At 36.5% G+C, this 12,818-nt stretch overlaps 1 protein-coding gene across 1 annotated transcript in view; it reads right to left on the bottom strand.

Annotated features, from left to right (window-relative positions):
- Positions 1-392: 392 nt before the first annotated feature.
- The window catches only part of PHKA1 (phosphorylase kinase regulatory subunit alpha 1), a 245,264-nt gene continuing 232,838 nt past the window's right edge, over positions 393-12,818 (bottom strand). Inside the window, exons 29-31 of the mRNA XM_045290221.1 lie at positions 11,586-11,639; positions 1,869-2,069; positions 393-735 (exon numbers count right to left, since the gene is read on the bottom strand). Coding sequence (XP_045146156.1) covers positions 562-735; positions 1,869-2,069; positions 11,586-11,639 — 429 coding nt within the window. The 3' untranslated portion in view covers positions 393-561. The remainder of the gene's footprint in view (positions 736-1,868; positions 2,070-11,585; positions 11,640-12,818) is intronic.

The raw sequence follows: 12,818 nt of genomic DNA, 5'->3' as shown, positions 1-12,818 counted from the left end.
TGTGGGGTGGGGGTGTCGGGGGGTGGTACAGTGGTGGGGGTGTGTGTGAAAAAGGGAGACAATGTCAAGGAATTCAGGAAAGAAAATAATGTTTGGAGACTGATTGTGGTAGCAATTGTACAAGTCTGCATGATGTGATTGAACTATGGAATGATATGATATAAGTATTAACTCCCAATGAATAATAATTTTTAAAAAAAAAGAAAATCCAAAATTTAGGGATCAGTTATTAATAATACCTGCTTCCCATACAGGACTTAGAAAACTAAGTTGATAAAATATCTAGGAAATAAAAGTACACACACATTTCTATGAGCCACGAAAGAATAAAGGCCAACAATGAAATGTCTGGTTGAACATATACACACAAAAATTGAGTCTCCAGATAAAGGTTCATTTCTTCAAAAGATGTTAGTTTATTGGACTACTTTTATTTTCTAAGGAGGGATGGGTTAGAAAAAGGTAGGAAGTGATAAGGCAATAACATTTCATTTCCATGCATAATCAACCGAAACAGCGAACGACAGCCAAAAGGCTCCCAGCAGGCAAGACCTAAATCACTCATTGCATTGCACAAATGCTGTGTGGCAGAAACTCTTGCACATAGGTGGCAGCTGCTTTGGAAAGGTAGGTCATGGTGCCAAATCTGCCACTGGGTGCACTGTCATACAGAAGAGTACAGATGCCAGATGCAGGATCCTTTTCCAGCATGATATCATCTGCACCAAGAGTTTTCTGTTTGGATTTAAGGGTGAGAGAAGATAGAGGAAAATAAAAGTTACTAGTAATATTAATTATTCAGATTGGGATAGTAAAGAGCTTCTGTACCATTAACAATTAGGTGGATAGGCTGCTTTGCCAGGTAGGAATAAGAATTAGACACAAAAGGGTGAGTATGAGTTTCCATAAGGGTATTTTTCACTAGATCCCCAAATTATATACAACTTAGTTTTGAATTATTAATTGCTTAGTATTTTTCTCTATAACAATGAATTGTGAAAGTTAAATGTAATAGTTAACTAAATGATTCCTACACGTTAAGGGTCATATGTTAACACCTACAAATCACTCTAGTGATTTTATTCTGAATCTAATACTGCTGATTTCATAATTTTATCTTATATTTGATCACTATTCCTTTAATTAAAATAGAACATAAACTTCCCAAGGCTAGAGTCTATGCCTAAAGTTACCACATTTTCTGATGCCTGGACTTGCAGCAATCTAGAATATTTAAAATTAGTACTTTCCTAAAAAATGTGGATACTTTTCATTTCTTTTGCCTCCTTTCACGATGACTAATAGAACAAAACACCTATTCCATATATTGGAGGTTTTCCCATTATCTTATGTGCATCTACTTTAAATCTAAGAAACACTAAACCAATTTCAAAAATATATTATTTCATTTAATTGTTTGTTTTCTGGAATATTTATTAATAAAAATAAAGAATTAATTTTTAATTCAATTTTTATGTTTTCCTATAAGTAGCAAAACCAAAACAAAAACCTAAAAGATATTTTTTGCCCTTAATATTCCAGAAAACATGTTACTTATAATCTCATATCGAATCCCTATAGCTACAAAAGTAGTGTGATAAGAAATTTGAAATATGATGAAAAGCATAAACATCTCCTGAGTGCCAGGTATTATGACTAACTAACTACAAAACACATGGTGAAAGATAATGAGTTCCTCTTGCAGTTTACGCCTTTTGTACACATAGCTCAAGTTCACTATATAAGGAGTCCAGAAGCGCCATGAGGAAAAGGGTACAATAAAGAGTCCTGGGCTTCATGGCAGAACTTTGATTGTAGTCAGATTAGTGTCAAACATTTTCCTGCTAGAAAACACCAGGTTTACATACCTGTTCTTGAAGGAACAAGTCATTGGCAATGTGTACTATTTTTTCGACAGCAATGATGTTTCCAATGCTATGACTTTCAATATCTGCCAGCATGGTAAGGACAATGATGGCTTCAACTAACAGCTGACGGTACTCAGGCTGAGGTACACGATTCAGGACAGATTCCACTTGAACAGAGAACTTAATCTCTCCTGGAGTCATCTATGATAAAGAAAAAGAAAATCATTTTCTGCTGTATAGTAAAGTGTGCTGAAGAAACCAGATGGTGCCCAGTTATCAGAAAGAATAGCATCTGGGGTCTTAAAGGCTTGTCTCAAAACAAGCAGCCATCTAAGTGAGGCATTAATTAAGTCCACATGAAAGATGCACACCAGCCTAAGGTGTGTTTAGGATTGTAAGGACAATCTAAGGATTGTAAATACTAAAACCCAAAACTGGTGAAGGGAATGGTATCAGAGCTTAAATTGTGAACAGCAGGTTTGCAGAAGTCTGTGGATGATCGTGGAAGCCCAGAATCCATTTGTAGTGTTTCCACCTGGATTAAGCCTCCAGTGAATCTTCTTTGGCCATACTCCAGGGATGTAAATAACTTTGTAATTGGATAGAAAGTATTGTAAAGTTGATTTTGGCAGACGTAGTTAGGTTAAAATGTAGCATCTTATCATTTGATTTTCCTTTTGAACTTGTTCCAATTTTTAGAAGTTTCTGCTTTCTTTTCAATTGAGGTTTTTCTGTTTTGTCTAGTCATTGTTGTTGGGTTTTTTTTTTTAGTTAGCTTACTGTTTGTAGTTTGTTTGATTTTCTGTATATGAAATCCAGAATAGGTAAAGTTAGAGATACAGTGACTGGATTAAGAATTACCTGTGTGATGATAGGAGAGGTTGGAGGAAATGGAGAGCTAATAACAATGAGTATGAGATAGAAGAAAATGTTCTGGAAATGGATTGTAATGATTTCACAACTATACAGAATATGGCCAAAGGATAAAAATTACATGATATGTGAAGTATATGTCAATAAAACTATTTTTTGAAAAGAAAAAATCACTTTCTATGAATCCATCTTAGGAAGTTGTCAAGGATTTCATTTTACTTGGATACATAATCAATTGTCATGGAAGTATAAGTCAAGATATCAAACAACATAATGCATAGAGCAAAGATGCTGCCTAAGACCACTTTAAAGTCTCACTTTGATGTGGCTCTACTCTATACTTGTCCTCAAGAAGAGATCACTAAAGATATGGGTGCTACAACAAAGTGGGGTAAAGAAATCAGATGATTCCCAGCTATCAGAAAAAGAAAACGTGTCTGGGGTCTTAAAGGCTGATTTTAGAACAAGCAGCCATCTAAGTGAGATATCAGCTAAGTCCACATGGAATAAGCACACCGGCCTGTGTAATCCAAGGATTGAAAATAATTAAATCCAAGACCAGTGAAGAGAACTATATTGGAGCTTAAATTCTGAACACCCAGTTTGCAGAAGGTTATGGATGACAGTGAAAGCCCAAAATCCATTTGCTGGGTTTCCACATGGATCAGGCCTCCAATGAATCCCCACTGACCAATGACTGGGAATGTGAATAGCCTTACTATCACTCAGAGTGTCTTGGAAAGTAGGTTAATACAGATGTAGTTAGGTTAAAATGTAATACCTTATTATTTGTTCTTCCTTTTGACCCATTATAAATTTTAGTATTTATTATTTTGTTTGAGTGAGGGTTTTCTCTGTTTTATTTGGTTAGCTTTTTTTTGGGTTTTATTTTGTGGTATGTTTTTCTCTATATGAAATCCAGGATAGGTAAATCTATAAAGACAGTATGGATGAATAGTTTTTTTAGGGTTAAGGTAGGGGAGTTTGGGGTGGGGTGGGGGGAATAGTTAATAATAATGAGTACGAGAACACTGGTACAGATAGAAGCTCTCGACACATGGAATCCAGGTCAGATAAACCCCTTAGGAACAATAATGGAAGTAGTGATACCATGAGGTAGGGGGAAGGTGGGAGGAGAAGGGGGAGAAAGGGGGAACTGTTCACAATTATTGATGTGTAACCCCCCCTCCCCGAGAGGGACGAATACCAGAAACATAGGTGAAGGGGGACAATGGACAGTGTAAGATAAGAAAATAATCATAATTTATAATTTATCAAGAGGTCACAAGGGTGGGAGGTGGGGAGGAGGGAAAAAAGAGAAGCTAATACCAGGGGCTCAGGTAGAAAGTACATGTTTTCAAAATGATTATGGCAACATATGTACAAATGGGCTTGATACAATTGATTGTTATAAAATGATTTATTTTTAAAAAATAATAATGAGTACAAGAAAGAAGAAAACATTCTAAAATTGATAGTGTGATTATTACACAACTCTTTTAAATATGATTAAATCATTGAATGATATGAAACATGAATTATATGTCAATTAAACTGTTAAAATTAAAGTGTCACTTTGAGGGCTAAGGTGATCCTGATGAAAGTTATGGTATTTAAGTTATGGTAAATGTATGTGGCCCTTTTAGCAATGGTTCCTTATATGATATATATTATGGCTCTGGAGTTATATGCCTCTGACTGTGGTCCCATTTCAGAAGGCATTCTCTATATACTGGTGGACAGGAGCTGGGTGGGATTCAGACCTGACTTTGGTGGAGGATGTGGCCAGAGCCACATCTGTTGCTTCCTTGAAGGCATATTAAAAGCAATTTAATACTGGGTGTGATCCAGGCCAAACTCTTTTTTTTCTTGATGATATGCTTTAGACCCCACCTAAGTATCAGTTGTGAACCAGCCCACACCCATTGTTTTCCTTGGATAAACAATGGTGCCACCATATAGTTCTATTTACATCACCTCACTTGGAAAGCCAGATCTTTATTTTCCTGATTGAGCTTAAATAGAAGCCAGAAGACCTGCTGTGAGCTTTGGATATTTGGGACTTTGGGCTCTGGACCTTACATTTGATGCTCTGTCAGATTTTGATAGAGGAATATCACTGAGGAAGTACTGCCTTCTCAAAATTGAGTCGGCCATAATGACATGAATGGAGTAAAGCCTGTGGAGTAATAGCCTTTGGTACCTTTATTTGCTGATGGAGCATGACCCAAAATGAGAAGAAACCGCTGCAAAAATCTACCAATAATTAGAACTTGGAATATATGAAGTATGAATCTAGGAAATCTCAAAGTCAACAAAACTGAAATAGAACAACTAAAGATCGGTATCCTAGGCATTAAGGAGTTTAAATGGACTAATATTGGCCATTCTAATCAGAAAACCATGTAGCTTACTATGCTGGTAATGACACAATCAAGAGGAATGGCTTTACAGTCATTGTCAAGATTCTTCAAGAAGAACATTTCAAGATTTATCTTAAATCACAATGCATTCTGTGATAGGATTACATCTACCTACAGTCAAAGAAATCCAATCAATCCAACTAGAATTCAAATTTATAGTCCAATTGCTAAAGCTAATGATGAAGAAAGTGAAGAATTCTACTAATATCTTCAGTTATAAATTGATCAAACATGCGTAAAGATGCATTAATATTATTGGTGATTAGAATGAAAAGCTGGAAACAAAGAGGAAGTAAGAATAGTTGGAAAATATGGCTTTAGTGATAGAAACAAAGCTGGAGATCGTGTGATAAAATATTGCAAGACCGATACCTGGTTTAAAGAAAATACCCTTTTCCTACAACATAAAAGGTGATGATACACATGAACTTCTCCAGGTGGATGTCACAAAAGACTGAAAGTTTCTCTTTCAGCAACTTTTCATAGAATAGCTCAAATAAATGGAAGAAATAATGCAGTCAAAGAGCTGAATAGAAATTTTCAAAGGGCAGCTCAAAAAGACAAAGTAAAATATTGTAGTGGAATGTACAAAGACCTAGAGTTAGAAAACCAAAAAGGAAGAAAAGGACGCAAGACAAAAATTCAAGCTTCATTGTATGGGTCAAATATTAAATGATTCAGGCAGCATCAAAAGAAGATGGAAAAATTCACAAAGTCACTGTAACAAGAAGAACTAGTTGACATTCCACCATTTCAGGAGGTAGCATATGAGCAAGAACCAATAGTGCTGAAGATTGAAGTAGTCAAGGAATTTGTCTTGCTTGTATCCACAATCAGTGCTCATGGAAACTGTAGTCAGATATCAAAGGACACATTGCATTGGATAAATCTGCTGCTCATGACATCTTTAAAGTGTTGAAAATCAAGGTCTTGAACCAAGCCATGGTATTTTCAATTGCCTCATATGTGTATGAAAGTTGAACATTAAATAAAGAAGACCAAGAAGAATCGATGTATTTGAATTATGGTGTTGGAGAGGACTATTGAAAGTACCATGAACTGTCAAAAGGACAAACAAACATGTTGTCAGGAGAGACCAGTCCCTGGAGAATGATATCATGCTTGGTAAAGTAAGGGGCAGTCAAAAAGAGGAAGGAGTTGGACAAGATGCATTGTCACAGTGGCTGCAACAATGGATCAAGTACAAAAATAATTGTAAGGATGGCACAGGACTGGTCAGTGTGTGGCTCTAATGTGCAAGGGGCTGCTATGGGTCAGAACTGGCTTAATGGCATCTAACAACAACTCCCTGGCTCTCGGATTTTGACTGAAAAGCAACCACCATCATCAGAGCCATTTCCTTAAAGTTTCATGAGTTTCTCTGGGACAGTGGGGTAAATTGAAGAACCCAGGTACTTGAGGGAATATATTCAAGAAAGGAGGAGGTAGGGGTTGGAATGGAGCAGAGTGCGTCTTGGATAAATTGAACATTTGGGATATCTTCCATCTTCAACTACTTGGAACTGTTCTGGTATTGATTCTTACAAAAGAAATTATTATCACAGTATTTTCAATCACCTCATATGTATGTGAAAGCTGGAAAATGGATGAAACTTGAAGAATTGATGTATTTGAATTACGTTGTTGATGAAGTATATTGAATGTACTCTGGAATGTCGGGAGAATGATGAATCAATTTGTCTTGGAACAAGTTCAGCCAGAATGCTTGTTAGAAGCAAGAATGGTGACACTTTGTCACAAGTATTTTAGATATGCTAGCAGGAAAGACCAGTCCTTGGAAAAGGACATCATGCTTGACAAGTAGAGGGTAAGCAAAAGAGATGGATTGATACAGTGACTGCAACAATGAGATCAAACACAACAATGGCTGTGGTGACAGAGTTGCACTGGGAAGTGTTTTGTGCTTATGTGTTAGAGCTCACAACAAAAGGAACCCATCATCCAGGAGGCATCAATCACCTTGTCTTCTGAAAGGCAATAAAAGTAGTGTTGCTAAGAGCAAAGCTTCAACTCCCTTAAAAGTAACTGAATGTCTCTGGCGTATTTTGTCATGGATGGTAGCCTTCTTGAATTGTTGTTATGTGTTTATCTGTTTTTCAGTATGTGAAACCTGTAGAGTAAACAATTAGAATAAGGGGGTATAGTGGAGGAGGCTGGGAAAGGAGCTTATCAAGGAGTTCAAGAAGGAAGAAAATGTTTTCAAATTGATTGTAGTAGCAATTGTATAACTCGTACTGCTTGATGAGGTTGAACTATGGAGTGATACAATGTCTGGATTAACTCCTAATAAAATGGTTTGGAAAAAATAAAATGAAATAAAAATCTGAAAAAGAGTAACTGAATGGATAAATTGGTTCTATCTTTTTGGATAGTAATGTTTTTGGATCTGGTAGTGTGTAACTCCAAAAAACTCACTGCTATTGAGTTGATACTGACTTATAGTGATCCTAATGGATAGGGTAGAATTACCTCTGTGGCTTTCCAAGACTGTAACTGTTTATGGGAGTAGAAAGCCCTGTTTTTCTGTCATAGAGCGGCTGGTGGTTTTGAACTGCTGACCTTTCAGATAGAAGCCCAATCTGTAACCACTGTGTCAATGCTTTCTAAGTCATAATCCCCTTTCTGGAATGCATCCTAAGGAAATTATTCAAATGAGGGGAAAAGTTCTACATATAGAAGCCTTCATGTAAAAGTGTTAAAAAGCAACAACGCATTAGTGAAAAACTAGAAGTAACCTAAACGTGGGGATACTTGAGTAAGTTTCCTATTGTATAGCAACTTCATGGCTATTTAAAAAAAATCATTTTATTGGGGTTCTTACAGCTCTTATTACAATCCATACATACATACATGTGTCAAGCACATTTGTACATATATTGCCATCATCATTTTCAAAACATTTTCTTTCTACTTGAGCCCTTGATATCAGCTACTCATTTCTGCCCCTCCCCACCCTCCCTCCCTCATGAACTCTTCATAATTTATAATATTTTTCATGTTTTACATTGACCGCTGTCTCCCTTTACCCACTTTACTGTTGTCGGCCCCTTTGGGAAGGGGTTATATGTAGATCATTGTGATCAGTCCCCCCTTTCTCCTCCCACCTTCCACTTACCCTCCTGGTATGCTACTCTCATTATTAGTCCTCAGGGCTTTATCTGTCCTGGATTCCCTGTGTTTCCAGCTCTTATGTGTAGCAGTGTACATGCTCTGGTCTAGCCAGATTTGTAAGGTAGAATTGAGGTCATGATAGTTGCGGGGAGGAATCATTAAAGAACTAGAGGAAATTTGTATGTTTCATCAGTGCTATACTGCACCCTGACTGGCTCGCCTCTTTCTTGCGACCAATTGTCCAATTGTCTACAGATAGGCTTCGGGTCTCCACTGCATGCTCCCCCTCATTCACATTGATATGATTTTTTGTTCTGGGTCTTTGATACCTGATACCTGATCCCATTGGCACCTCATGATCACACAGGCTGGTGTGTTTCTCAGCTAGATGGCCGCTTGTTTATCTTTAAGCCTTTAAGACCCAGACACTATATCTTTTGATAGCCAGGCACCATCGTCTTCCTTCAATACATTTGCTTATGCACCCATTTTGTCTTCAGCGATCTTGTCCGGAATGTGAGTATCACAGAATTCCGGGTTATTAGAACAAAGTGTTCTTGCATCAAGGGAGTACTTGAGTAGACGCCCAATTTCCGTCTACTACCTTAATACTTAAATATGTATATATATCTATTTCCCTATCATTATACATAAATACATTTACATATGTACATGCTTGTATTTAACCCTCTATAAATGTCCTTTGCCTCCTGGTTCTTTCCTCTATTTTCTTTGCTTTGTCTTGTTTTTGTGCTTATTATTGTCGCTGCATGTCTGTCTAGATAAGATAGGCAGGATAAACAATCAGGATGAGAAAACAATGGGACTGATGGTTCTGGGCGCCACAGGAGAGGGGGATGTGGGGGAAAGGAAGTGGGTGTTAACAAACACAGGAACAAGGGAAGAACAAGTGATGTAAAGTCAATGGTGAGAAGTGTGTAGGATGCCTGGTGGGGCTTAATCAAGGACAATACTGAAACCTGAATGAAGGTGAACATGACAGTTGAACCAGAGGAAAGTAAAAGGAAACTTCATGACTGTTTATGGAGTTATTTAAAGTAATAAATATAGTGAGTGGGTAAAGGAAAAATTTAAGTAGAAATTAAACTTGCATATGCTTGACTATTAGAATTATGTGAGCACATACTGTTAGATTAAAAATCGGCATAGAGAAACAATGTTGTTTGAGGCCTAAGAGGATTGAGGAGTGATTTTTTGGTAAAATTGTATTGCTTATATACTGTAGCAAGACAATGTATATTTAGAGATTGAAAACCTGGGTTAAATCCTGTCTTTGCCACTAACTAGGCTACCTGATGTTGGCCAATTTACTTAATCTCTCTACAATTGTTTCCTTAATCATAATTGGGAATTATAGTCCTATCTGTTGAAGATCAAATTAAGTAATGTGAAAATGCTTTTAAGACTCTTAAAGGTGCAAACCAGATATATTTTCATTAATCTGACCAACATTTCAATCTTGCTTGAAAGCAAGGAAAAAACAAATAAGTGACACAGTGTTTTTTTTATTAGAGAAGGCAAGAGTAAAGCCCTGAAGCATAGCATTAACTTTCTCTATCCCCTTTTTCTTAGAAACAAAAAAATGAAAACACTAGTGTTTTCAACATTTTTCTACTGTACAATATTACTACTCCCAACTAGCTATTATATGAGTATATGTTTCTTTGTTGATTTTTAATTGAAGCAATTTCTTTATCATTCCTATATGATTTGGGTAAAAAGCAAACTATAGTAAGTCATCATTATTAATGAATTCTATACTGACAAATTCACTTCATCATTAAAATTTATCGTAACCCCAAAATCCATTCTCACAGTGCTTTTGCAGTCCTTCCTGACTAGGTATAGAGTGATGAAAAATTTGTGTCACCCAATACATATATTCCCAGATAAGATTGATCAGGTGATGTTCTGCATTTGTTGCCACCCTTTTCACTTTATTTTGTAATTTTGTTGGTGACTTGCACTTTAAAATAACCCTTAAGCATAGTTCTAATGTACACAGTGTTCTTAAGTGTAAAAAAGCTGTTGTGTGTCTTATGGTGAAAATACATGTGTCAGATAATTTTTTTTCTTTCAGGTGTGAGTTATAATGCTGTTGGTTGTAGATTCCACATGAACAAAATACATAAGGTGTATTTAATGAAAACCAACATCAAACTTATTGCCGTAGAGTCAATTCCAACTCATAGTGACCCTACAGAACAGAATAGAACTGCTCTGTTACGGTTCTGAGATTATAACTCTCTATGGAAGTAGAAAGCCTCATCTTTCCCCTGGTCTTTAAACAGAATCACATATAAAACAAGATTATGTATTGATTGGTTGAGGAAATTGTTGTGATCAGAGGCTTGCAGAAACTAATCCTAATATTTCCCATAGAAACAGTTTTTCACTATGAACTAATTCAGTATTCTCAGTAAATTTATAAAATATAACACTGCAAATAAAACTATTTAATTTTATGAAAATATAAAAGTACCTAATAATCTATGGGCATGGTTCACCACAGTGGTTCATTATATATATGATATGTATATATCATCAGAGTCATCTATGAAATTATTAAAAAGTAAAGATGTTCAAGTCCCTTCGCTTGAGATTCTAATTCAATAAGTTGGAGCTGGGTGCTCATGTTATTTTGACATATTAAACACACACACACACACACACACACACACACACACACACACACACACACACACACACCTTCAAACTCATTTCCATAGTGTTGATTCTGACTTATAGTGACCCTATGAGACAGAATAGAACTGTTCTTGTGGATTTCTGAGACTGTAACTCTGTATGGGAATAGAAAGCCTCATTTTTCTCTCATGGAGTGGCTGGTGGTATCGAAATGCTGACATTGTGATTATCAGGACAACATATAACCTACTCTACCACCAGGGCTCCTTATTCTGACATATAGTGAGAGCTATCATCTATGTGTACAAGCATTTTAGGAGAGAAGTGTGGTCATGAAATTTATGTGAGACATTAGTATTCCATTTTAGATTTCAACTTCTTATGCCCTCTCGAACACTAACAATAGTCACACAAACTAGCCTGATTTTACCATTACAAGAAGATGCAGTACATGATTATTCTCTAATATCCCCATTTGTTTTTAAAATGGTTAATCTATTTACTTCTACTGCATTTCATGTACGGTTGACTAATAAAATCATGTCTGTTACTTGTAAAGTGATCACTGAATACTCAGCGAGATAAGCTATCAGCCACATACATTCGAAAGACAGAATCTTACCTCCCTAGTAGTTGAAGAAGGAAGTACAAAACCTTCCACAGAAAGTCCATGGCACTACAAAAAAGAAAAAACAAAAAAAAGTCATCAAAGCTATATTAACAATTGGGAGGCTGTCAGGAAACACGAAGTGTTTCTATATGTACTCACAGGGTACAGGCTGAGAAATCACAGGCCGGTGAGAGACCCAGCAGCCCAAATATCTTTGCCATGAGGTCACCATTTCTTTGTCTAAAATGTAGGTTTGGATTAGGAGAATCATGGTTTTTCCTATATTTAGGGATGTAGACAGTGGGTAGAGAAAATCTATATCCTGGGATAGACTAACCTAAAATATTCATACTATCTGGCAGAACACCATGTTACATGCCAGAGCCATTACTAATAGGCCTTAAGAAAGAGTTTTGGGATGCAGGGGGGAAAATAATCATACAACATGCACTTATCACACATGTATAGTTACTACATATTGTATTTAATCGATCTCTCTCAGCACTCCTGTTTTCCTTTACCTTATTAAATTTTTCCATAAACTTATAATCTTCTGACAATCTGATAACTCATACAGTATTTATTCTTACCAATTATTATCATTCCCTAGTAGACTGTAAGCTACATAGGTGTAGAGACAGCTGTCAATTTTGTTTTGTGGTATCTTACCAGGATCTAGAACATTATCTGGACATACTACATGGCTAATAACTGTTATAGGAATAAATGATTTTTCTCTTATCCTTCACTATTAACTTGATTATCAATATTCAGTGTGAAGTACTTACCTGACATTTTATATTTTAAATAAATCATGTATCATATATTAAATAGATAATCAAATTCAAGAAGTTTACTGAGAGTACTGGGCAAGCTATATTTTACATTTCAAATTATATTCTTCGAACAGAGAATTGCCAGTCATCAAAAATATGTCAAAGTGATGCTATAGTCAAATTCTCAAAGGGTTAAATGGAAATTTAAAAAAAGATTTGGGGGGCTGGCCCCAGTCCCAAATACTAAGTGAATGCCTGCCCCTCCCCTCAGAAGAATTTATTTCAAAGGACTGCACTGAATCCGCAGCTCCGGGAGAGAGATGTATCTGATTGGAGCACACAGGAGCAGATGACCGGGGAGGAGGAGAGACTGGAGAACATCCTGGCCTTGAGGACGATGACCTCAATTAGAACAGCCAGTAACAGAGAGGACCACATGGCCAGCCCCACTTTGGGACTTGATGGCCCT

Source organism: Echinops telfairi, unplaced genomic scaffold (genome assembly GCF_000313985.2).
Source record: "Echinops telfairi isolate 266 unplaced genomic scaffold, ASM31398v2 ScPeMD7_34;HRSCAF=130, whole genome shotgun sequence".
In the NCBI taxonomy this organism is placed as follows: Eukaryota; Metazoa; Chordata; class Mammalia; order Afrosoricida; family Tenrecidae; genus Echinops; species Echinops telfairi.
This window is presented reverse-complemented; position numbering and strand designations above follow the sequence as displayed.